General features: G+C 34.0%; 1 protein-coding gene across 4 annotated transcripts in view; it reads left to right on the top strand.

Annotated features, from left to right (window-relative positions):
• The window catches only part of LRRK2 (leucine rich repeat kinase 2), a 129,488-nt gene that overhangs the window by 40,198 nt on the left and 61,485 nt on the right, over window positions 1–27,805 (top strand). For all 4 annotated transcript variants that reach the window (XM_032855367.1, XM_032855369.1, XM_032855370.1 and 1 more), the window contains exons 17-28: window positions 2,139–2,267; window positions 2,342–2,512; window positions 7,272–7,530; window positions 11,003–11,191; window positions 14,113–14,231; window positions 14,677–14,746; window positions 15,253–15,470; window positions 18,023–18,273; window positions 18,544–18,692; window positions 21,822–21,915; window positions 24,022–24,208; window positions 25,315–25,496. In XM_032855367.1, coding sequence (XP_032711258.1) covers window positions 2,139–2,267; window positions 2,342–2,512; window positions 7,272–7,530; window positions 11,003–11,191; window positions 14,113–14,231; window positions 14,677–14,746; window positions 15,253–15,470; window positions 18,023–18,273; window positions 18,544–18,692; window positions 21,822–21,915; window positions 24,022–24,208; window positions 25,315–25,496 — 2,018 coding nt within the window. The remainder of the gene's footprint in view (window positions 1–2,138; window positions 2,268–2,341; window positions 2,513–7,271; window positions 7,531–11,002; window positions 11,192–14,112; window positions 14,232–14,676; window positions 14,747–15,252; window positions 15,471–18,022; window positions 18,274–18,543; window positions 18,693–21,821; window positions 21,916–24,021; window positions 24,209–25,314; window positions 25,497–27,805) is intronic.

Below are 27,805 nucleotides of genomic sequence, written 5' to 3' on the forward strand. Positions count from 1 at the left end.
AATATTTTGATACTATTGATTGTTTCAACCCATGGGCATCATGTATCTTTCCATTTATTTGTGTTGTCTTCAATTTCTTTAACCAATGTTTTATAGTTTTCAGTGTACAGGTCTTTTACCTCTTTGGTTAAATTTATCTTTAGGTATTTTATTCCTTTTGATACAATCATAAGTAGGATTGATTTCTTAATTACTCTTCCTGAAAGCTCATGATTTGTGTACAGTTATAAAACCAGTTTCTGTATGTTAATTCTGTATCCTACAACTTTAATGAATTCATTTCATTTAATAGTTCAGATAGTTTTTGGTGGTGTCTTTAAGGTTTTCTACTTATAGTATCAGCAAATAGTGACAGTTTAACTTCTTCCTTTTCAACTTCTTCCTTTTCATCCAAACTTGGATACCTTTTATTTCTTTTTCTTGCCTAATTGCTGTGACTAGGACTTTTAAAAGTGGTGAAAATGGGCATCTTCTCCTGTTCCTGATCTTAGAGGAACAGCTTCTAGCTTTTCACCATTGAGTATGATGTTAGCTGTGGAGGTGTTATATAAGCCTTTTATTATGTTGAGGGAGGTTCCTTCCATATCCACTTTGCTGACTTTTTTTTCCCCTAAAGTTAGCAAAACAAGTAGTCTCTTTAAGAGTTCCTGCTTTGGTTGTATGTTTTTTTTTTTTTTTTTTAGTAATGGAGTTTGCAGCTTTCATAAATCACACTCAACAAATATTTTCATAAATGGCAGAATTGACCAGTAATAAAAATGTGTAGGCTCTGTCCTCCATTCAGACATTATTAGTAAATGGGATAATGTATGTAAAGATTTTAATTATAAAGAGCTGAACACACACATACTTATATTAAAAACAATAATGTTATTTTATAAATCTGCTTTTTACAATATGCCTCAGCCTAGGATGATTAAAGCCAAGCCAGAACTGATTAAAAGTAATCTTAGAGAAAGGAAATAAATTTGTACAGGTACAGAGCTCTCAGTTTACTCAGTATTAATTCATACAGGTGTAAATCTTTGGATCTCTATAGTAGAGATTGTGAACTGTTGATCAGTGGGCTGAATTTTGCCTGCCAAAATATTTTATTTGGCCAGTTCAGTGTTTATAAGTTTTTATTTTGAATTATGTGCCTTTGCACATTTGTATTACTTGCTTTGCTGGTGCATTCATTTGAATTTGCAGGGACCTCTACTGGTAGGTGGACCTCATGCTCTCAGATGTGCATAAATTAAGACTACTTCTCTTATCTAAATGTTAGTAAATATTTGTAGAAATTCAGCATCTTAAAAGCTCAAAATAATTGCATTATTTAGACAATGTCATTAATATATCATATTGAGAAATAATAAAAATTTTGAAATTTCAATTTATCTTTACAAGTTTACCCAAGTTAAATAATAGTAAACTCATAATTTCATTATTTCCTTAGAATATCTCATGAATGGAGAGCCTAGACAACTCTTAGGAATATGTTTGAGGTTGTTCTAAAAAGTAATGGTGTGACTGACTAGTTCTTTATAAATAATTTGCTATAAGGATTAAACTTCAGAATGCCTTTAGAGCTTTTCTCAAATATACTCAACATGAATGAAATCTAGGAGCACACATTTGTCTGCTTGGGGTTGAAATTTCAGAAGAAAGCACATCCACACACACAAACACACACATGCAGCACAGCACAGAAGAAAGGGGGAAATACTGGTCTATCTAGAGAAACTAATCTGTAACCTTGTAATAAAAAATACAGTTTACTGCCAGTTTGGATGTATACCCTGCTGATTCAGCTATTCTAATATTAATTAATATCTGGCTTTCATCCTGTAAGTATGGCTTCGACAAGAATCTTTAAAAGCCAACTTTTAATGCATTAGGTATTTTTTTCTGCTTTGCTAGACAATGGTTTATTACCTGGCATTTTATTCTCTATGTGCCTGCTATATTTCTTAGCAATGAGAGAGCAAGGTGTGTTTATAGGATTGTTTCAAGGTTTACAGCTTTTAAGTACAAACCCAATAAATACATCTACTTAGTTAATTATCATATACAAACTGTTTTATATTATTTATTTATTCTTTTGGCCTAGAATTGCTTATTATTTATTATTGCCTATTATTTTGATCACACTTCAGGGGTTTCAGACAATCTTGGCAATACTGGAATTGTCAGTGTCTTTTTCCAACCTGCTGGTGCATCATTCCTTTGATTCCGTGATATTCCATCAGATGTCTTCTAGTATCATGGAACAAAAGGATCAACAGGTACAGTGTTCTACACCTATATGCTAACTGTTATGTATTTAGCTAACTCTAATCCTCATTTCCATTCCTTTTAGTTTCTAAACCTTTGTTGCAAGTGCTTTGCAAAATTAGTTATGGATGACGAGTTAAAAAGTGTGCTGCTAGAGAGAGCATGCGATCAGAATAACAGTATCATGGTTGAATGCTTGCTTCTGTTGGGAGCGGACGCCAATGGAACAAAGGAGGCAACGTCTTTAATTTGTCAGGTAAATACTCAAGGCCTGACTTTTGTGTTTACTGTTATTAGACTCTACCACTGTACAGTTCTTCCTTACATCCTATTATTCTTTACTACAGAATTTGCCAGTTAATTGCACAATTGCTTGTGATTTGTGGTGGGAGTTTAGATTCACAGAATTTCAGAGGCAAGAGCGTCCTTGAGGTATATGCAGTCGAAACCTTCATTTTACTTGTTTGCCTACCTTGTTATGTGGATAAATAGCTTTCCAAATGTGTCTCTTACTATGTGTCTCTCTGCAAATTGTTCTCCAGGCACACTCCACACAGCATCTGGATTTGTTTTGATCATCTTTCAGCCATTTTCTCTCTGTTTGCAGTTTCTCTACTAGAAAATTCTGTCCTTAGGGCTACTGAGTGTGGCCATGTAGGCAGTATACTGCACAACTTTGGGGATGCTGTTCTCATGGACATCCTCTGCCATTGGCCACCTCTGTGGTCATGTAGCACTATGGTCCTGCCTTCCTTCCCTCTCTTCCCTCATGCACTGTGCAAACACATCTCTCTAATTGTTCTCCTTTTCCTTCAAAATCTAACCCAAATTTTCCTTCCCTATAAAGCCTGCCCTGCACTGTTGGCCTCCGTAAAAAATATTTACTTCTGTAAGTCTATGAAAATTTATGTATACCTCTTTATATTTTGTGAGTTATATGAAAGTAGAAATAGACAATGTTCATCTCTATATCATCTAGAATAGCTAACTCATGGCTTTATATACAGTACGTATTTAGTCAGTGTTGAAGTGCATTATGTGTTATCTCAAGTTCTCCATTGTATAAATTTTAGTTTATAATAGCATTCAGGTAATACCATGTGTATTTTCTAGAAATGTAATCATATTTCTAACAAATGAATTATGTAGGGATTTAATATACATTATTAAATGACCAAAAGAATACTATAATTTCCAATAATTTACTTTATTTAATTTTCCACTTGCCTATGGATGTAATTCGTCAACTACACACTAAGTTAGTACTAATTAGCACTCTGCATAAAAAGAAACTGAACATGTAAGTTATTTTCATGCATAATTAATTTGTACATTAAGACCAAATAATCATATTACTTAAATTTATTCAAATTTCATTTGTGAAATTCACCTTAAAACTAGTTGCTTCTCTGTTATTAAAGGTAATTAAATTGTTTCCTTCAATAATGTAATACACTTTTATTGTGTATCTTTCATGTGATCTGCAGATCATTGCTTAATGTTACTGGGATATGGGGGATATGGCAGAGAACTGAAAATAAACTTCCCCTTCACATTTTTTGTTAGGGAAATAATACCTAAAAGCACTTGAGTGCAAAAATTTTATATTCCCACTGGAAATGCTTCAAACTCTTCTCTCAAGCTATCCAAATTTTTCTACATAAGCTTTTTATTTTATTCTTCTTCACATATTCTTTGGACTTCATACATTTAGTTATTATCTTTTTAAACAAAATCAGATCTTTACATCTATGGGTGTATTAAATTTAAAGAATTTATCTAAGTTGCCAGAGATTATTTGTATCTACAAAATAATAAATATTGATTAATTTTTATGGATAGATTGAACATAGATTTTTGTGGATAGATTGAACATAACATTATTTATAGTGTAAAATAAGGTAGTCAACACTATTTGTGTACCAATATATAATTAAGGTTTGTTCAGAGCAAAGATGGAGTGAATCTATTAAGCTTTCTGAGGGGAATTTAATGATGCAATATACATGATTCCTATAGAAGATTATGGAAGATTGGTACTGGGCTTGCAAATGCTTGAATAGGGATCCAAAGATGAAAATCATCAAATCATGGTGGGAAGAACTACCATGTAAAAATAATAACAAACACTGTTGTCTTGATTACCCCCTGGGCACTGCTCTGAATCCTTTATACAATTTAGCCCTTATAACAACCTTAGGAATGGGTTCTAGTATTATTCCTATTTTACAGGTAAGGATATGAGGCACAGAAGGTTAAATAACTTGCCTAAGGACATTCTCCTGGTAGGTGATGGAAAATCTGCCTCCCATGTGCTTGTTTTCATCTCTTGTCTACACCATAGATTCATGATAGCGGTGGTGGTAGTAGGGAAGGAGGGGGAGCTGTTCATTTATTCTTAAAGGCTAGTGTGAAAAATTTGGCTTTGATTATCAGCTGCATTATTTATAAATTTGAAGATGAGAGAGAAGATTGCAAAGGATCGTCAATTATACTTCTGATAATCTATGATTATATTCTGAATTATCTCCATTATTATTTAAATGTAAAACTGTAGTTCTGAGGAGTATTTTTTTCTTCTCATGGAGTTGAAATTACTTTCATAATTTTTTTTTATCTGATACACTTTCTTATATATCTCTCTCTTCAGTGCACTGTATACCGAAAGTCAGCTTGGATCTTTTGGGCCCTCAAGAAAAGTACTCTATAAAAATGCTTGAGGAACTTCTTGGTAGAGAGCCCTGTGCTAGATAAGTAGTCAAAAATATACAAGAGGTTTCCTATTTCAGGATGGTTTATTTCTAGGTGTGGAAAGGAGAGAGGTTTATTTCTCTTGGGAGAGGAGAGAGGATAAAACATAAATCATCTTAATATAAGGTAGGCAGCAAGACATAAAAATTTGCTGGGCTACAGAGAGGCATTTGCGGTTGAGTTTTCTGGACCTCTGTCCTCCTTTCTCCCTCCCTCCCTCTTTTTTCTTCCCACCCTTCCTTTTAAATTTCCTGTGGACTTTTAAAGAGGATTTTAGTAATTTGCTAATTAAATTAAATATATGTCCTAGGTATTTTTTTAAAAGATTTTATTTGTCAGAGAGATTGAGAGCACAGCAGGGGGAGCAGCAGGCAGAGGGAGAAGCAGGCTTCCCCCTGAGCAGGGAGCCAGCATGGGACTCCATCCCAGGACCCCAGGATCATGACCTGAGCGGATGGCAGACACCTAACTCACTGAGCCACCCAGGTGTCCCTATATATTTCCTAGGTATTATACTAGGCTACAGAGGTACAAATTGAATTACAATAGCATCCAAGCTTTTCATTCTAGTTTTAAAACCAATAGGCATGTTTGGTTTAGTGTGCTAAGTGCTATGTTAAACAAAAGTGATGGGAACCTGGAGGAGGAAGAGAGCTTGGGAACTTGGTAGCTAGGACTTAGGTGCAAGAGCTGATAAAGCTGTTACTTCAAGAATGAACATTTTTGGCTCAATGAAGAGCGGAGTTAGACATTGAGAACCCTAGAAATAGTGTAAATGAAAATAATGAGGTTTAAAAAATTGTATGTTGTGTTTGGGGAATGTCTTGGAGCAGAGGGGTTTAGAAGATTTTTGAACAGGACAGTGACTTGATCATATATAAAGTAAAAGAGCACCCTGGTGACTCTGAGGAGAATGGGTTGAGAAGGTGGGTAACCTGGAGACTGGTGGGCAGTAATTTTGTCTTTGAACCACAGAATACTCCCCTCAACTCCTTTGACATACTTAAATTCTAGAGAATTCAGGAATTTCCCCCAATGTCCTTCCCCTGATCTGCTACCTTGGATCTTAGGGTCTTCTTTTCTTTTCTTTTTTTAATCCTTAATTTTGGGTAGTGAAAGGAGCACAGGATTTGGAGTGAGCATATTTGGCTTCAAATCCAGGCCTCTTGTTGACTCCCTGTAAGGGTTTGGACAAATCATTTATCTTTTTTAAATACTCATCTTTAAAATGGGGATAATAGTTTTTATGGCATAGGATTTTTTAAAAATATTTTATTTACTTATTTGACAGACAGAGATCACAAGTAGGCAGAGAGGCAGGCAGAGAGAGAGAGGAGGAAGCAGGCTCCCTGCTGAGCGGAGAGCCCGATGCGGGGCTTGATCCCAGGACCCTGAGATCATGACCTGAGCCGAAGGCAGAGGCTTTAGCCTACTGAGGCACCCAGGCACCCCGGCATAGGATTTTTAATAAGAATTAGAAATCAAGTGTACACAGACTTCAGCACAGTACCTGACGTATAATATTTCTGTCATCTATTACTTTGATCTTCTAGTTGATAGCGCATCATGTTCCTTCACCTTTCAGAAGCTGTGCTGCATAGGCCAGTATGCTACAGATTGCTAAGTCTTCCCTCTGCTCACTACGGTCACTGTGGTTTTTATAGCACCTACCATGCTAAGCTACCTGGAGCATGTACTCTGAAAACCGTATTTAGGGGAAGGTAGAAAACTGAGAGACAAGAAATTTCTTTGTAGAAGTTCAGATTCTTGTCCTGGAAACCAGAAATCAGAGATGACTGTCCTTTGTATGTAGCATTAACAAGTTTTGTAATGTTTGTATTCTCATTTAGTTATTCTATATCATGAATGAAGGCAGGGCGGTAGCCTTTACTGTGAATGGTACTAGTTTCCCAGATGTCCTTCAAGGAGTAAACAGGAATCCAGAAGGTATAAGCAATATGTATAATTGGTAGAGCAGTGGGCTTCTGACTTCAGGTGTTACGAACTTTTTCTCCATATCATGTGGCTTCTCTCATGGTAACTTACTCTCCCATGGCAGGTTATTTGGCTGATGCTACTCTGATGTTTGTGGTGCTAATCTTCTTTTTTTTTCCTAATCTATTTCAAGGATGAGTTTTGCCTCATTTTGTTTCTATCTAAATTTGAGGATGTAGAGAAAAATCACACAAAATTCAATTTACTAGTCTACCAAAAGGAAGAAATACGGGCCTTTAATATGTTTACCTTCCTTTTTTGTTTACTAGGTATGTGAGAAAGCCAGCAGTCCCAAATTGGTGGAACTGCTACTGAATGGTGGTTCCCGTGAACAAGATGTTCGGAAGGCGCTGGCGATAAGCATTGGGAAAGGTGACAGCCAGATCATTAGCTTACTCTTAAGAAGACTTGCTCTGGATCTGGCCAATAATAGCATTTGCCTTGGAGGATTTTGTATAGGAAAAATTGAACCTTCATGGCTTGGTCCTTTATTTCCAGATAAGACATCTAATTTAAGAAAAGAAACAAGTAAGTATTAACAGGAAGATTTTGTCCAAGTCTTTTTTTTTGTTAGTATTTTTTTTTAAGTCACTGATCTTTTCATTAGGTTTATTTCAGTTTGGTACAACTTAAGCCAAGAATATTGTGAAGGTTTGGATATTGTTCTTTTTGGTCATGAAATGCTGTAAAGCGATATTATATTTAATTCTTTATGACTTAGCAAATACATCTTTTATAAAGATAGAGCCAAACATTGGGATCTTTCTGAGAAGTTGCTTTTTTAAAAAATAGATATTTTGTTTTATTTTTATTATTTTTTAAAGACTTAATTTACTTGAGAGAGAAAGAGAGCATGAGCTGGGGGAGAAGCAGATGGAGAGAGACAGGCAGACTCCCCGCTGAGCAGGGAGCCTGATGTGGGGCTCAATCCCAGAACCCTGGGATCATGACCTGAGCTGAAGGCAGATGCTTACCTGACTGAATCACCCAGGCACCCCAGATATATTTTCTTTTTTATTATAAAAGTAACCCATGCTCATTCTAAGAATAGCAAAACACAAAAACTGTAAGGAAGAAAATAATAGTAATTATTTTATCCCTTATAGGCAATCAATGTAGATTTACTTACTAGATTTTTTTATATGCTTACATATAATATGCATCAAAATGTATATGTAGAAACATATACATATATATATTTGCATTTTCATGTTAACATATTTAGCTTTCAGTTTTTTAGTATTTCAATTAAGGATGTATTTTCTTTATATTTTCAAGTTAATATATATTAAGTATGTTGATGACAAGTTAACATCATCCTCCATTAATATTTCTGTCATTTCGGATGTCAGTCATTCATACTAACTGTGTTTCTAAAAGTTGAGCTCCCTGCTTTGCCTTTGACAACTTACTCCCATGCCCACTTCCTTCCCAACAGTGGTCGTATTCTACAACTCTTCACCTTAAGGACTATCTGGTTAATAGCATGTTTGTTTTACTGTCATTTTCCTGATGCATTTACCTGGTAAAATCTTATTCCTGTTCACTCCAACAGTCTGCTTCCTTCCTTCCCTTCCCTAGGGTAGCTGAATGCTGCTGGAGGAAAGTAATATATGCTTATTGGTGCCTCTACAAATTCCAGGTCTCCAACATTCTGGTGGGCCCTAAAAGATTCAGTGAGGCTGAATTTGCCTGAGTTTCTTAAATGCGTCATGTACTCTTATTTCCAGGATTTTCCCACTGGTACTCTAGCTGCTTAATTCCCTTACCTTCTCTCTCACTTGCCTGTCTCTTCGTTCTTTTTGCCTCAGCACCACCTCACTTTTTATAAGAAAACATTCCTGCCCATGTGAAGTCTGGGTGGAAGATCCACCTACATGCTCTGTAGCTCCTTGTTTCTTACGTGTACCAGCACTTATCACATCGTATCATTGTATTTTTTCTTTTTATTATCTACCTTTTGGTAGATTACGTGCATCACAAAGTCACTGTCAATTTTTTCCATTGTTGTAACTTTAGCATCTGTGCTAGTACTTTGCACATATTAGGTGCTCTAACTATTTAAAATATTGGCAAAATTCAAAACTTGATAATAAATTATGTTGATAAGCATACGTGAATGAAATAGTCATTCCACACAATATTCCTATAAATTTAAATTATCCTCTTTTAATGACAATCTGGTAATATCCATTAATATTTTAAATGCACATCCATGCTTTTTTGCCCAGTTATATATGGATAGAAATCCATGATAAAGGCATTCTTAATGTACACAAAAAGTCACATACAAGGATTCACATTAAAATATTGTTTATAATAGCAAGAAATTATGAGAAAAAATCCCAAATATTATTCAAAAGGAAGTATTTGAATCAATCATGGTACATTCATGCAATAGGATGCTTTGCAATTGTTGGGGGAAAAACATCTAGCAAATCAAAATGTTCAGATGTAGAGTATTATTAAGTAAAAAAAAAAATAAAAAAGCAAAGGACAGCATTTTTAGTATACTGATGTTTGCGAAAACACAGTTGAGATATGGTAGTCATAAATGTTTGAAAATGAAAAGACTTATGTCAGAAGAAAAACTCCAGAAATTCATTCCCTGGTTACTTCTGCGGACCTTGGAAACTAATGAAATATGATTTGATCCCGTGTTCCATCACTTCAAGATGTCTCCTGCCAACAACCTGCTTACTTGAATCTCTGAGTTCTGATGGAGAGAGATTATAGGCCCCCTGCAAAGGGATGAAGGGAGATTTACCTTCCATTGTATTCCCTTTGTTATGCATGATTTTTTTTACCTTTGGTAAGTCTCTCCTAATTAAAAAAATACAATAATGTCATTTGATTCATTGGAGAGCATGGCCATAATTATATTGGCAGCTCAACTGAGTAAAGAACATTTTGGATTCATAGCTTTAAAACATTTTTCAGCTACTACTTGACCGAGTCACATACACATGTATTTGAAGAAATTGCCAAGCTATATGTAGCACAATGAGGACTTGGCAAACTTATTTCTTCATAATAGAACATAATATAAAATATAATAAAATAGAAGGATATTAACTTTAAAATTCCACCCAATTTGCCAGTGGAATGAATCACTTAGCAAATGGTTTATAAACAAGAATATAATTTATTGAGCATTTTCTATGTTCTAAGCATTGTGCTAAACATTTTATATGCATCATTTCCTCTATTTTTATTTTATTATTTTATTTTATTTTAAAAGATTTTATTTATTTATTTGAGGGAGAGAGAGAGAGCGAGAGAGAGCAAGAGCAGGGAGGAGAGGGAGAAGCAGGCTCCTCACTGGGCATGTGGGGCTTGATCCTAGGACTTTGGGATCATGACCTGAGCCAAAGGCAGACACACTTAACCGACTGAGCCCCCAGGCGCCCCTGCATCATTTACTTTAATCTTTTTCATAACCTTATGTTGTCGTCTTCACTTCCCAAGTGAAGATACTGACACTCAGGGAGTCTATCTATGTAACTTGCAAGTGCTATTACTGTTATTTGAGCACTGGTCTGTCAGGTTTCAAAGCCCAGGTTCTTTCCTGTAGTTTCATATTCAGTTTTGTTACTACACCAAAGCTTTGAGTAAATTTTTATGATTTCTAAAAAATTTAAATTCACTGCCTGCTTCTTATGCAATATCATGGTTATAAAGTGAGAAATAAGTATATGGCTGCCTTGGTGGCTCAGTCCATTAAGCGTCCAGCTCTTGGTTTAAGCTCAGGTCATGAGCTCATGGTCATGGGATCGAGTCCTGTGTTGGGCTTCGTGCTCAGTGGGAAGTCTGCTTGAAATTCTCTCCCTCTGCCAACCCCTCCCTGTGCTCACTCTCTCAAATAAAAAAATAAATATATTTTTTAAAGAAGAAATGTGTAAAAAATTCTCTAGAAGCATGAAGATACATAAGGAACTTTGGTGTGATCTATGTTTATGTTTTTTGATTTCTAAGTGACTGGTCTATCTTTTTATTGTAGATATAGGATCCACCCTAGCAAGAATGGTGCTCAGATACCAGATGAAAAGTTCTTTGGAAGAGGGGGCAGCCTCAGGCAGCAATGGGAACTTTCCTGAAGGAGTACTTCATAAATTTGATGAATGGACCTTCATTCCAGACTCCTATGTGGACAGTGTTTTTGGTCAAAGTGATGACCTGGATAGTGAAGGTATTTATTATAAAAAAAATTCCCTTTATGTTCTCAACATTGACAGACTGGTATTGAACAATAGAAACGGAGACAAAAATCTGATTTAATTTATTTGGAAAACTTGAGGAAAAATGTGTTCATTATCAGAAGTGGTTAATGCTCACTAATTCCAGTTAAGGTGATGCCTGTCAAGAAAATGTATCTCTACATTTCCTAAGTGTTATAATACTGATCATTATCAGTGAATGGTGACTAATGTAGTGAAAACACTCTGACTCAGACTAGAATTGTATTCCATGTTCCATCATTGACAAGATCCTTTTGTGGCTTGTGTAAGCCCCTTACCCTTATTAAAGATGGTATTGCCAACCTTCCAGGATTATTTATAAGAGTTAGAGAAATAGTATGTAAAGTGTCTGGGAGAGTGCTTCCGAAATAGGATACATTTTAACTTTAGAAGGATTAAAATAATATTAATATTTTAATAACACCTTGAAATAACTTAAAAAGTTGTCATGGCAATATATGTAATGACAGTGATAGAACTGACATATTTAATACAAGCAGTTTGGTAAAAATGGGGTGAGTTGCTTTTTTAATAACATAGTAGGAATGAAAACTTTGGGTAAGAGATAAAGGTATTTGAGAGAGCAAACAGTAAGTGTTCTTCCTGAATCCCCAAATCTCTGGCCCAAGTACATTTTAAAACCAACTTTATTCAGATATAATTAATATAAAATAAAATGCACCCATTTTAAGCATGTGTTTTCATGGGTTTTGAAAAATTTATACATCCATGTAATCAGCACCACTATTAAATTATGCAACATTCCTGTCATCCAAAAAATTTCCTTTATACCTTTTCAAAAATGCCCTGATCCTTGGTCCCTGGCAAACACTGATCTGCTTTCTGTCATTATAGATTAAATTAGTATTTTCTTAAGTTTTATATGAATAAGATGATATAGTATGTTCTCATCTGTGTCTGGCTGTTTTTCTATTTTTTTTTTTCTGGCTGTTTTTCAAAGTAGTTGGTCTATGTTGGTGAATGTTCTTTGTTTAACTTAAAAGAATATGTATTCGGCAATTGTTGGGTCAATTAGGTCAAATTGGTTGTGTTTCTTAGGTCTTCTATATCTTTACTAATTTTTCTCTCTACCTGTTGTATTTGGCAAAGAAGTGTTGAAACTGTAGTCATGGATTTGTTAAATCTTTTATCCATTCATGCTTTGCGTGTTGTGGAGCTCTACTATTAGATGTACAAACATAAAGGATTGTAATTTATTTTTAAAGATTTTATTTATTTATTTGACAGACAGAGATCACAAGTAGGCAGAGAGGCAGGCAGAGAGAGAGGAGGAAGCAGGCTCCCTTTGGAGCAGAGAGCCTGATGCGGGGCTCGATCCCAAGACCCTGGGATCATGACCTGAGCTGAAGGCAGAAAGAGAGCGTGAGCAGGAGGGGCAGGTAATGAAGGAGAGAGAATCTCAAGCAGACTCCACGCTTCGTGTGGAGCCTGACACAGGACTTGATCTCAGAACCTTGAGATCATGACTTGAGCCAATATCAAGACTTGGACACTCCACCAACTATGCCACCCAGGCAACACTTTAAGTATTTTTAAATAAAGGAAAATTTAGAAATGCTGACATAAAAATAATTATAAAATGCCTTCGTTGCTTCTATAAACAATATACTAACACAATATACACAGACATAAAATAGGATAATTATGAAATTGTAATAGTTATAAGATAAAAATGTAATTAGACTGTGAAGTCTATTTTATTAAGATGTTTAAGCATAAAATAATTAAAGTTATAAGATAAATTAAGTTTTAATAGTGAACCAAGTGGAAGTCTTTTTATCAATTTTAAGATTTATATAGAATATTATAAAGTTGATTTTTAGATATATAGATTTTTAAATTTGTTTTGATACTTAAAATTAATTCTTTATGTTTGTAAGATAGAGTGGTAGAATTTATAATCTCATAATTTTTCAGTAATGTCTCCAAATTATTTATCCTTAATAATATAATTTGTTTATTGATCCTTATTTTCTTTAAATCCATGAATTTAAAAGAAGTTCTTTTCTCTTCTCTCTCAAGAGGCTTATGCCAACTAAACTCATTGTTTCATTCTAATGTCATTCCATAAATAAGATAACATAATATGGAATTTAAATAGAGGCGTTCTCAAGATTCCTGAATGTGAGATAATTTAGTGTGATTCCAATATTTAAATAAATTTAAACAAAAATTTTCTGAGAGCAGATCAAAGAAACATAAAAGAATGACATTGATCAGATTTGTATATAAGCTTTCTTTTTTCAAAGATTTATTTATTTGAGAGAGAGAGAGAGACAGCGAGAGAGCACAAATGGGGGGAGGGACAGAGAGAGAGAGAGAGAAGCAGACTTCCACTGAGCAGGGATCCTGACGTGGGGCTTGATCCCAGGACCCTGGGATCATGGCTTAAACCTAAGGCAGATGTTTAACCAACTGAGCCACCCAGTGCTCCAAATTTGTGTATAAACTTTCTTTGCTTAAGTATAAACTTTCTTTGCTTCCTGTACACACACATGTATTTATTATAACATATAACTATTTTTTTTACTTGTTTTTTTCCTACTATACTATGAATGCATATCAGGCATGGATTGTTTTTCCTGCTTATCTTTATTCAGCACTTGTTCAGTATCTAGTCTAGGACAGCCATTCAATAAATATTTATAAATGAAGAAAAATGTAGCTGAATTTTGAAAATGAAAAGCCAACATAGTTTATTATTTCTATTTTAAACATGTTACAGTGGAAATTGAGCAATTTCCATCAATGAATATATGTTTAACCTTTTATGATTATTGTACTATGATACTAGCATCTTATGATTGAGTCAGCATTTTTTATTTGCCTTTATTTTGTCATTTAAAAATAGGAAGTGAAGGCTCATTTCTTGTGAAAAGAAAATCCAATTCAATTAGTGTAGGAGAATTTTACCGAGATCGTGCCTTGCAGCGTTGCTCACCAAATTTGCAAAGGCATTCCAACTCATTGGTAAGTTAAATTGCCATTATATTATGCGTTTTGTTACTGATAGTCTCTTGATAACTGAAATTATGTGCCAAAGCTAGGAGCTACAGGTGCAGAAATTCCCTAGTATAAGAAAACTTTATATATAGATTATGTGTGTGTGTGTCACACACACACACATATATGTATGTATAATCCATTCTAAATACTCATGCTTATGCTCATTTTTTGAGCATGTTTGGGCCATATGTGTACTAAGTATACTTCAAAATGATTTTATCTTTTTTTCTTTTTTCTCTTCAGAGCTCCATTTGTATGGAGCCCAGGGTAGGTCTATGTCTTATGATGTGGCTAGTCCCCTGAATATTTTAACTAGAAATCTTACAGTGATTCTTAAGGAATAGGAAATGTTCTCTTTTGCTTCAAAAAATGATAGTGATTTTGTTAAACCTGTCTATTTTTTAAATAGGGACCTATTTTCGATCATGAAGATTTACTGAGGCAAAAAAGAAAAATATTGTCTTCAGATGACTCACTCAGTAAGTATTTGAAAGTAATCATAAATAAGTAGATATTTTGAGCAGAATGCAGTACTTTGTTAATAACAATTTCCTCTACTCGGATTTTCTGGGTGTTCATCTTATCTTACATAACCTTCAAATTATATGTCTAATGATATCACACACTATAGAAGAATGAAATACAATTATATATTTAAAATTTTACTTTTTATGGTGCTATGAAAGATTGACTCTTTTATCCTTTCTACTGCTTTTCTGAAATGTAAATATTACCATCACCAACACCACTCTTCATCCCCTTCTCCGGGTCTCCTTATTTTTTGTACTACTTCTACCACTTGATTAAGTATTTATTATTTATTGTCCATCTCTGCAACTGGAATGTAAGCTCTGTAGTTTCGTTTTCTACTGAATCTCCAGTGCCTTGAAAGGAGTCTGACACTGGTAGGTGATCAGTAAATATTTACCAAGTGAACTTAGATTCCTTGCTCATATTTCCATTGTGTGTTTGTTTTTGACAAAAGGGTCATCAAAACTTCAATCCCATATGAGGCATTCAGACAGCATTTCTTCCCTGGCTTCTGAGAGAGAATATATCACATCATTAGACCTTTCAGCAAATGAACTAAGAGATATTGATGCCTTGAGCCAGAAATGCTGTATCAGTGGTCATTTGGAGCATCTTGAAAAGCTGGAGCTTCATCAGAATGCACTCACGAGCTTTCCACAACAACTCTGTGAAGTAAATTTAATTTGTTCTTTTAACTCTCAGGATATTCGAAGAGCTTTTGTATTTCTATCTAACTTGCATGGTTAAATCTTTAGAAAGAAGGATCTACTTCTGCATCATTTGACAGTAGTTCCCCCTTTCCTGTGGTTTTCACATTGGGATCTTAGTCTGTGTGTTGTTCAGGAGCATCTTTGAGGAATGGTGATCTGGTAAAAAAGGAATCCTGGGTTCTGTCCTGATGATCTGTGGTACATGGTAGGATGTATCCAGGCTGCATGTTCATCATGCCTTCAATTATTGAATTCTAGTAAGACAACTTAAACAGTGTGAAGAGGTAGACTAGAAATAGACCTCGTTTGGTGGCACTGGCTCTGGCTCAGCCACCAGCTGTCTAACAGTAAGTATGTGTTCCTCTGGCCACTCTAAGCCTTCATTTCCTCATCTGCAAAATATAGAGGCTCAATTAAACTATCCATGAGACACTTAATGAGTTTTTAAAATTACATGCAACTTAAAAGTTGATTTTTTTTCTCAACATTCCTATTTTCAAAAATTAAAGTATAAAATGGTCTGCTGATAGAGTAGTTCTCAGAATACTTTGTTCATCATTTTAATGTATGATGGATCAGAAGTCAAAGAACATATCTTGACAAATTAAAAAATTTTTAATACAAATATTTAAATTGTTAAATTAAATTATTACACTGAACTGCAAAGTTTGATGAAGGCTCATCCTTTATAAAAAACTGGTTTTACTGCAAATGCATTTTTCTTTTTTCTCACCTATAAAATTTATAATTCTTTTGAGACTTTTTAAAGCAATATTGCATGTTTCTAAGTATATTTAAGCAGTGTCTTTTCCTTAAAGTTTGTGTATTTGGAGAGAGAGAAGAAGGGTGATCATGAAATCCCAGTGTCTAAAATGTGTCATCTCTCTCCTTCTCCTCCTTTTTGCCTAACTAAATCCTCCAAGTCACAAGGGTTTCAGTTTAAATGTCATTTCCTTAACTTTTATTTCCTTCTCTTCTTGCCTCCAGACCTGGTTGGCTACCAATCTGATTTACGTTTCCATGGCTTTCATGTTTTTCCCCCAGTGCTTATAAATTTTAATCTAAGGTATATTCTCTTTACTAAACTGTTAACTTCTTGAGAACAGGAGCTGTTTCGGGTTTGTTCATGTCTATTCTCAGTACCAAATAAGGTCTTAAATACAGTGGAGGCTCAATAGATGATTATTGAATTAATTTATGATAGAATTAATGGCTGACACTTGGTAGACCTTCAATAAATATTTGTTAAAGAGTAAATAAAGAAAACTAGAATTGAGCCTAACTAAAACAAAGACAATTCAAAAAGAGCACGACACGGTGAGATACATTAAGGGTATTCAAAGACCAGACAAGCTCAGAATCTTCTCTCAAGGAAATTTTAAATAGGCACCACTAGATGGCACTTTTTAAATTACTGCTTGTAGCTATCTCTACCAGAAAATTTCTCCATTAAAATTTGGGAATAAAGAATTTGAAAATCTTCCATTCTGAATAATCTGGTAGGATCTGAAACAATGGCAGATATTTCCAAACAACTTCTGGGGCAAAGATCCATTAATAAGCTTTATAATCACATCAAACTCTTTAGAATTTCTCTGAGGATAAATATATTGATATATACAGAGGAGCATAGAGAAGAGATTGTTTTGATATTTTAGCCTTTACAATAATCCATACCCAAGTTTTAAAAAACTGACATATAAATGGAAAGTTTCCTGTTATCATGGTAAAATTAGAAATTGCTTAAAAATGAAGATTAGAAATTTGAAACAGGTGCCTGGATGGCTCAGTTGGTTGAGCGACTGCCTTCGGCTCAGGTCATGATCCCGTACTTCCAGGATCGAGTCCCACATCAGGCTCCCAGCTCTTTGGGGAGTCTGCTTTTCCCTCTAATCTTCTACTCTCTCATGCTCTCTCTCACTCATTCTCTCTCAAATAAATAAATAAAATAAAATAAAAAAAGAAATTCAAAACAAAGGGTTTCATGACAAAGAGGGGGTTCTAAAACAAAACATGTATACAATGACTACGTTTATGGTTAAATAATTACTAATTATTTAAATATATTAAATATTATAATATATTATAAATATTATTTATATTAAAATATATAACAATTTTTAAAATCTAGTATTTAAGAAATGTATCCCCGGGATTATTTTATACTGTTTATTCATTAAATAATTCAAATATTTATTGAGGCTTATTCTGTTTCCATTTCACTCTTGGCAGGAATGATTTACCAAGAAACTGAATTAAACTCTTAACCTTGTTTTTGTGAATTGCTTTTGACACTTTACCTCTTACATTTTCCTGGTTTTAACCCACTTAATAGCAGGGATGGTTGGACCAGTCATTATACTGAAGTTCTCTTGTGGATTGTATTCTCAGTTTTTGGGAAAATTCTTAATGGTTCTAGTTACCAGAGGTATGGAAGGCAGAAATATCAGCTAACTTCAAGTTTTTCAGTTGGTTTTCAAATGGTTAGATAATTTTAAAATACTGTCTTTCCAGACCCTGAAGTGTTTGACACATTTGGATTTGCACAGTAATAAATTTACATCATTTCCCTATTACTTGTTGAAAATGAATTGTATTGCCAACCTCGATGTCTCTCGAAACGACATCAGCCCTTCAGTAGTTTTGGATCCTGCAGCGAAGTGCCCAACCTTGAAACACTTTAACTTGTCATATAATCAGCTGTCTTCTTTTCCTGAGAACCTTGGTGATGTGGTAGAGAAATTGGAACAGCTCATTTTAGAAGGGTAAGAAGGGAGTTCATTAAATACAAAAGGGTTGCTTTACATTGAAGTTTTGTAAGACTGATAAAATATGTTGACATTATTTCCATAGTAATGGGTTTTAAGCAGTCATATGATAAAAGATTGAGGGAATTTATATTATAGCTTCTATCAATTTTCACAATTTAAAAATAAATCTGCTTTGATGCTCTTCTTTGAAGGTGAATTGTTTTTTTTTCCTTCATGGCATATGAATTTATGACATTTAACCCTCATTTTGTTTCTTATGACTAGAAATAAAATACCAGAAATATGTTCCCCCTTAAGCCTGAAGGAACTGAAGATTTTAAACCTTAGTAAAAATCACATTACATCGCTATCAGAAGACTTCCTTGAGGCATGTCCTAAAGTGGAGAGTTTCAGTGCCAGAATGAATTATCTTGGTAAGTGTTCTGTATGAGTCTCCTAATAAGCAGTCCTTCTGAGTATTACAGGATGAGTCATACATGGACATGTTAGGTGAGGGTATAAATGTGGCATTTCAACTTAAATTTAATGGGAGAGTTTCAGAGATAAAGTTAACAGGTCAGTGATTAGAACAAAGGAGTTAGCAAGCCATGAAGACATGAAGGAAGCTTAAATGTGTATCGCTAAGTGAAAGAAGCCAGTCTGAAAAGGCTACATCCTATATGATTCCAACTATATGACATTTTGGAAAAGACAAAACTGTGGGGACAGTAAAACTGTCAGTGATTGTCAGGAGTTTGAAGAAGAAGAGAGGAATAGGGAGGTGAGTGGGATTTTTAGGACAGTGAAACTATTCTGAATGATAGTGTAATGTGGATACCTGTCATTATACATTTGTCAAAACCCAGAGAATGTACAGCACAGAGTGAACTCTTACTGTAAATGATGAATTTTAGTTAATAATAATATATCGGTATTGTCTTATCATGATAGTGAATATACCAAGCTATGCAGATTATTAGTAATAAGGATAAAAATATGTGTGGATGGGAGGAATGGTGGTGAGGAGAGAAGAGGCTTATGGGAAATCTGTACTTTCTGCTCAATTTGTCTGTACACCTAAGGGTACTCTAAAAATAGTTTATTTTTTAAATACTAAAATTAAAAATTTTTAATACTGAAAAAATTTTCAAATTAAAAAATTATAATAGATTGCTCATAGGCTAGAAGTTCCTTGGACTCAAATAGTCATCATACTATGGTGCACTGTAATCTGTGAAACTAAAATGCATATGGCTACATGAGATGGCTGAAGCAGGAATACTGAGTTTCCTACTGAAGTTTGCTCAATTTTCTGGATTAGAAGTGTAGAAACTATTATTATTTCTTTTGGAAATAAAATTAACCAGTTAACAGTTTGCAAATGAGTATGGTTAATGTTATTGATTGAACACTTGCTCTGTGCAGAATATTACAATAATATATGATATAATCATCACTTTTATTAAAAGTTGTGAAATATTCTGTGGTCTCTTAGCATGTGAGATAACAGGGAATTAACGTTTATTTGTAGTCTCTCTGAACATTCTAATATTAAGGGACAAAATACTTTTATGGAAATAAATTGGAATTCCCCATATTTTATCTTCCTTAAGAAGATAAAGGAGACCACATGCTCCTTGCGACCCATGTGACTATTCTATATTGGCTCCATAAAAATTTTTTTTTAAAGATTTTATCCATATATTTGTTAGAGAGAGCACACAAGCAGGGGGAGCTGCAGGCAGAGGGAGAAGCAGGCTCCATGCTGAGCAATGAGCCTGATGTGGGGCTCCTTCCCAGAACTGAGATCATGACCAGAGCCAAAGGCAGATGCTTAACCGACTGAGCCACCCGGTGTCCCTGTAAAATAATTTTTTAATACTGCTTAAAAGCAGAATACAATTGGACTTATTCTGAAATATTTTATTTTTCCAGAACAGAAGGTAGTAATGATAAAAACTATGCTAATTTGCAGGATATTTTCCTCCTTTCTCGTTTCCTCTAGGCCTCTTGAATATCAACCATGTTCCTCCTATGAACCTGAAAATGGGGAATAGAGTGATTCCCTTTTAGTGAGCAAAGCAAACCCAGTCTCTGTCCTTAAAGAATCGTAGTTAGTTCAGAAGATAGGCATTCAGTAACTAAGCTAAATGCTGTGAGGACAAGTTGGGGATGCTACAGGGGTAATCGGGGGCTCTCATCCAGACTATGGAGGCAGAGGAGCGTCTCTGTATCTATGACATTTAAGTTATATCTGGGATGAGGAGCATCGCAAGGACCCTGATGGTTGGTTACTGTCATCCCAGCTGAATCTCACAAAAATCTTGTAGGGTATGACAGGTACGATCTCTGCTCCACTGGAGAAATGGAAGAGAGATTTTTGTGTGATATATTCAGGCGCAGAGAATTAATTTACTAGAAAGATAGAATGCAAGTAGTTTCAAAAGTCCTTTTGCTTTGCACTACACAATTTTAATAGTTTTAGAAGTAGTCTTACATTTGGAAAGATGCTTTAGGGAAGTGATATCTGAGTGGAACCATTAACCCTTAAAATAATCCCATGTGAAAAGAAGTTTTGGTTCTTTGAATTCACGAGTCTTTTCCATCTAGCATCGAAACCTCTTATTCTTAAGTGGAGAATTATTTATTTTGCCACAAATACTTTTCAGATATAGGTGAAAAATAATAGCATGTTCCTTTCTGCCTCTTTGGAAAGTAGCTTCTAGCTGTGTCTTAGAACACTTTGACCTTTGAAGATTTTCTAGAGAAACCATAACCCATATTTTTAACCTTGAAAATGCTAAGAAATAATTTCTCAAGCCACTTTCATAGAACCATAGATTTTTAGATCTCTAAGGAATCAGAGAGTTCATCTGGTCTAGCTGCACTATTTCATGGATGAAAAACAGGCTGAATGATTTGCTCAGTTTCCAGAACTGTCTTCTACAGAATTTTATTGCCTGGAGGTACTTCATACTGTATTTCCGTCTTGGAATTTCATAAACTACATGAGAATATTGAGAACTCGGAGATATTTTGCTTCATTTTACTTAATGTTTCCCCAGTGTCTTAAGATCATGTGATCCAAGAGTGCCTTCATTAATCAACACCCATCATTACCCCATAGAACACCCTTTTTTGGCTGGTACTATAAAGGATTTTTATCTTTACATCATATTGTGTATTAGTACTGAAAGTGTTTTGTTGTATATACTTAAGAGTAATGTGAATTAATCCATAATGTATGTACACATAATGATAATATCACACATACTTTGGAATGAATATTCTAATAATTTTTACTTCGTACAGATGTTGGACAGATGAATTTATGTTTGGACAGTTGTTGTGCTTTCAGATGAAAATATTCTTACAAGTATGGTCCATTGTTTTGATGTTTAGTAAAAGGAGTAAGGGAGTTACCTTATTTTAAAAGTAGAATTTTTTATTGTCAGCAGGTGAATAGAAGTTAAGTGATTGGTAGCTGTTCTTATAGTAAAATCTAAGGGAAATCTCGTTGAATTGATTAAAATGTCTCTTATCTCACTTTTATTTTCTTTTAGCTGCTTTGCCTCTTTTGCCTTCTTCCCTGACAAGCCTAAAGCTATCTCAAAACAGATTTACATGTGTTCCAGAAGTAATTTTAAATCTTCCACAGTAAGTTTATTGTTTTAACTTTAAAACCGCATGAGCTGGAAAAAAATCTTTAGAAACATTGTTTTGACGTAGGCATATTAATTGATTTACAAATTGTAATTGATTTCTAAAGCTACTCAGTTTAATATTCTTAAATCTATGAATGTTAGAATTTTACTAGGCAAAAGACCCAAGTTGCTATTTGGACTTTTTAACTTTTATATTAACTTAGGGTACTATTGTGTTGAGACAATTTAAGGTTAATTAACTGTTGCAGTATTACAAACAATTGAGATTATGGGAGCTATCACTTTAACTTTAAAATTTTACTTGCTCTTAGAGGTTGATGTGCATCTAGGCTGTTATTAACTTTGAAATTATACTTATGTTGAGTTTGACATTTTTGGTGGAGATTAAGAATTTATATAGCTCCAAGTATTTAGGAATATTTCTGGTTATTTTAATTAAAAATGAAAGCTTCCTGTTTACTATAAATTTAGGCATTAATTAGATTTCAAATGTGTCATGTTAAATGCCATTCTAATTGGTTTATACATTATAAACCAGATCCATAAGTGTTTATGTGCAAATATATGCATATATAGGTAAATAATGCTTAGCTATAATCTGGTTATAGAAGGTGTCAGACAGACATATAATAGTTAATTTCAGTCTAGCTTTAGAATGTGTCAGACACTATTTTAGCCACTCAATGGTGGATCATCTTTAAACTTCCTAATAAAACTGTTATTATCTCTATAATGAGAACACTATTTTATTAAAGAGATGAAGTAATTTGCCTAACTCACAGTTCTTAAACACTGGTGACTCAATTTTATACTCTCAACTCATGTGTATAAACACCTCTAGGATATAGGTGGTCCTATATTTTAAACATAATGTATTCCTGAAAATGTGTTTGAAAGTCAAATATTTATTTGACTTTAGGAGATACATGCCATAAAGAAGATTTCTTCCCAGTTAACTAAAAATATTATTTAGTCCTTAATTACTCTATGCTTTTAGACAATATCTTCAGGCATACACTTCTAGCATTTTGTATGTATTTCTTTAAATATATTCTTTTGTTTCACAAAAGAGTATGCAGTTGTCCAGCTTAAGTCTCCCTTGAGGCTAACAGGGACTTCTTTTGAGCAATCTGTTGATTCTTGGCCTTATCTAAGTTGTATTGTTTGTTAGATAGACACGTCTTGTCTCCAATACAGTCCAATTAATTTTCTTATATTTATGCATCTTTATGAGATATGTAGGGCAAAAACCTGTGTCATTTAAAAATAAGAGCAAAAATGTTGTGCAGGCCTCAACCTTGGTCTAGCAGGCTGTGCAACTATGTGAGCTCAGTTAGAATTAATTCAGTATGGTTCAAAAATGCCGGATGAAAGGGGTCAGCATATAATTGTAAAAGTCCAGACAGCCTTTATGTAGTCAAATATATCACAAACACTGTCTTTATTCTTTCTACACACATACGCTTATGCCATGTGTTTTTCTGTTGTTTCCTGCAAACTTTGGGTAATATATTCCTGAAAGCAACCAATTTGCCTTGAGAGCCTACTGTATGCAAGACATCATGTTCAATGTTGTGATATTTATCACACTGAGACAAGCTGGTAAAAGGTTATACCGATGCACATTATTCATTAGTTCTAGGACACAGTCTCTGAAGAATCTTCACAGTAATGAGGAAAATGAAAAGAGAAGGGGGGGTGCTACATACTTGTGACTCTTGTATAGAAGGCATATTTATAAATCTTTCATAGAAATGACCATTTTTCCTTTTGTTCATTATGATTTCTCATGCATCATAAACAATGGTAAACACTTGGTCTTTCTCTCACTCTAAGATTGACATTTTTTTGTTTCTGAAGTAAGGAAATTAGGCTTCAATTTTGTTTTAATGGTCTTTTATTTATTTAAATGTTGTTTCTAGTGAGACATGCTTTTTCTCTAGCCCGTATCTATCTACATATACACAAAAACATACATGCATACTTAAATATAAATAATGTTAGTTTTAAAGTTGTGTCTCTGGTGAAAATTTCATGTGATGTTATTTCATGTACTTTGGAAACACTCATTTTTTATCTTGATACTGTATGGTTCTAGCTTGCGATCTTTAGATATGAGCAGCAATGAAATTGAGTATCTGCCAAGTCCTGCACACTGGAAATCTTTGAACTTAAGGGAACTCTTGTTCAGTTTTAATCAGATCAGCATCTTGGACTTGAGCGAAAAAGCATATGTGTGGTCAAGAGTAGAGAAACTACATCTTTCTCATAATAAACTGAAAGAGGTAAGAGGTTTTCTTACTTGTTTAAAATGATTACCTATTTAAAAATGTGCTTTTATGATTTGAAAATATCACAAATTATCATTTTGAAAGTCTGCAAATTGATATTTCTTACCTTTGAGTAAGATCTAATCCTACCCTGAAGTAAGTGGGCATATTAGCATAGATTACCTTCGGTCAAAATCACTTTGTGCTCTATTTTTGAAGAAACATATGAATAGATAGATATATTTAATCATGAATGTGTGTAATGTGTTAAGTGTTTTATCACTAAATCTCTGATCTGCTAACAGACTCGCAAATAATCTACATTTCTCAAGTTGTTGCTGAGTCATCTGTAGCATGTGTTTTTCTTAAATTTCTGCATTCCTCCATCATGTTGCCCTTTAGCCCAGTGAGTCAGCCTTTTTGCGTCACTCTGTTGCCTCTGTTTAAATCTAAAACTGATTATTCATTCATCTCAGAAAAAAAAATATAATTTTGCTACTTCAAGTTTTTTGCCTATGAAAGCCAAAAAGAATTGTGTCTGAAACTGTTAAATTCAGCATAACTGTGAGTGGTTTTGTTACCTGATTTTTTGGTCAGCAAATTGATGTTTTCTATTGTAAAAGTATGCGTATTGCTTAATAATTTGGAACAGGAAAAGAAAAACTCCTATTACAAGTCCACCGAAAGTATAAACATTCAGTTGTATTTTAAGAACGTTAAGTTGCCTGTAAGTTTATGACTAGAACTTTATAGCTTTAGTGAAGAACATAGCGTAAAAGGAGCAGACTGAAGTCACTAATGATTAGATTTAGGTAAATATAAAGAACTTCTTTACTTTGAATGTCATAAGGAGATAAAATATGCTACCAAGATAGGACAGGTCTTTTAAGATTATAAGTGACTTGGATTGTTTTGGGTAAGTCCTTTACACTTACGTCTTTGAATAATTATATTGAAAACTATGACAAGCCTTTGGAAAGTTTTAGAACTTTGCTGAAAGGTTATACCATTGCTGATAGGCTCTCTGAGCCTTTCTTTTCTCCTAGGAAGTATCTGGTTTCTTGGCAGCACACATTTCTTCTTTCCTACCAACTGGATTTGCCCTTTTTTATTTCATTAAGATTCCTCCTGAGATTGGCTGTCTCGAAAACCTGACCTCCCTTGATGTCAGTTACAATTTGGAGCTGAGATCCTTTCCTAATGAAATGGGGAAGTTAAGCAAAATATGGGATCTTCCTTTGGATGAACTACGGCTTAATTTTGATTTTAAACATATAGGATGTAAAGCCAAAGACATCATAAGGTTAGATAATTTTATTTCCATTTTTTAAATTAAGTTCGTTTCAGATTTTTTCTATCACTTCGATGAGTATGTAGTTACAGTTTAGGAAATAATAGTATGGTACTGTTTAATGGTGATATACCATGTGTCACTTGCCTTTTATTTAATAAATGGGTTTATGTGGTGCCTCTACAGAGCTTTTCATTTTTTTCTAGCCACGCTAATGTTGAGAGAGTGGCTTCTCCTCCTGATCATGCGTGTCATAGAAGTGACTATAAAAGGAAATTATTATTTGGTCTCTCGTTACAAATATATGTTCTAAAGAGTATAATAACAGAGAATAATAAAGCCCAATAACTTCTCAAGCTGCATTTCATATAGCAAATAGTTATCATGTCTATTATATCTTAAAGCATTGTAGATACTTAAATGATATAAAATTACTTTGATTTTGCCTGTGAGGATGAGTAATCTACTAACCCTGACCATTTTTGAAACCAAAACTTCTCAGGTATCACTGTTGCTGGTCTTTACACTTGATGTACTTCAAATACCTTTGGTAATGGACTTTATCTCACTCTCTGTTACCTTTTGAGCATGTCAATCTTATTGGTACCTACTTGTAAAACTGTCTATTCCCATTTCTATAGAACTACTCCTATATATATTATCTTACAGGTTTCAACACAGTTATCACCTCTCAATATATCCCTGACTTGACTAAAATATCCAACAAGGCAGGGATCATGGCTATGTTCATTCATAGTTTGATTCTTGGCACCCAACGCAGAGCCTGGCATACAATTGATAATTAATGAGTTACCAGTGAACTACATAGTTACCTAATTCTCTTCTGTTTAAATTTGCTTAAATTACATTTAACTTTTCATCTCCTTTTATGAGGAAAGATTTGGTTTTCTGTCCCCCAGGGTTGATTTAATTTGAAAAGAAAGATTGTCACCAGCTATGCTAAATCTGACTCCTTTTATCCTACCTAATTATTTCTTATGATTTTCCCCTCTGAAACTGGACAGATACTCAAATTAAAATCGGTTCACTATTTGGTAAGAATTTGTCACTATATCTACTTTTAAATGTGTTTAACATTTTTAGAAGGGAGAGACCTGGAGTAGTTTAGATATTGTAGGCATCATTTTTTTTTTTTAAAGATTTAATTTGTTTTTTTAACAGAGATAGAGAGAGAGAGAGAGAGAGAGAGAGCACAAGCAGGGGGAGCAGCAGAGGGAGAGGGAGGAGCAGGGAGCCCAATGTGGAGGTCTGTCCCAGGACTCTAGGATCGTGAACTGAGCCAAAGGCAGACATTCAACCAACTGAGCCACCCGGGTGCCCTGATCAGTTGCTTTTTTAAAGAATGACTTTTTCAAAGAATGCTGAATTCTTAGTAAATAGACAGTTGAACTATTGATATTCTTGCTTATTGATAATGCAAACAGAACTTAAGTTGTATGTGAGAAAATTATTTCAAACAGAATTTAAGGGGTATGTGACAATGATTTCAGTAATAGCAGACACAGTATCTGATTTGTCAGGTTGTATTTTCTAAAGCATCAAATAAATTATGAAAAGTAATTGTGCCTTTTATTCAGATCCTCAGGAATGTTGGTCAGAGTCTTATTAGTCATGAGAATGGATCAGTCCATATTCCCTAAAATTCACATATGATTTAGTTTGCTTCTCTAATTTTAAATTGTAGCAGCATTTTAACATAGTTAAGAATATATCTTTCTATACCCAGTATATTTTTAAATTTAAAATCTAGTATTTAAAATGGTTTTGTTAGCCACCTGTAGCACTTCTGATTAGTTTGAATTGTTTTTTCATTAAGATTCTTAGGAAAAATATCACATTATCTGCTGATAGTTTAATAGTGTACATGTATAATTTATAATATAACCAATATGTTCCCAGTCTCCATTTCCATTACATACATGCATACATAATATATGTAAATAGATATATTATCTATGTCATATATGAATATATGACACACATAGACACATATAATATACCCAATATGACCTCACTATCAAAGTTTAATGTAATAGTATGCATATATACTCTAGTTTGCTTCTCTGTCATATGTAAAATTTTGTCCTTTGTAAAATATTGGACCTTCTAATTTTTAGGGTTTCATTTGTGTTATTTAAAGAAACTCATATATATATATATATCTATATATATATATCTCATATATATATGTATATGTATGCACACACATATATAATGCTAATTAGTCCATAATTTTCAGCATCCTAATTAGTATTGCAAACATGTTTTGATTATTTCTGGTGATAATGTAACATGTCATC

The sequence above is a fragment of the Lontra canadensis genome, unplaced genomic scaffold (genome assembly GCF_010015895.1).
Source record: "Lontra canadensis isolate GAN:19392208 unplaced genomic scaffold, GSC_riverotter_1.0 scaffold9, whole genome shotgun sequence".
NCBI lineage: Eukaryota > Metazoa > Chordata > Mammalia > Carnivora > Mustelidae > Lontra > Lontra canadensis.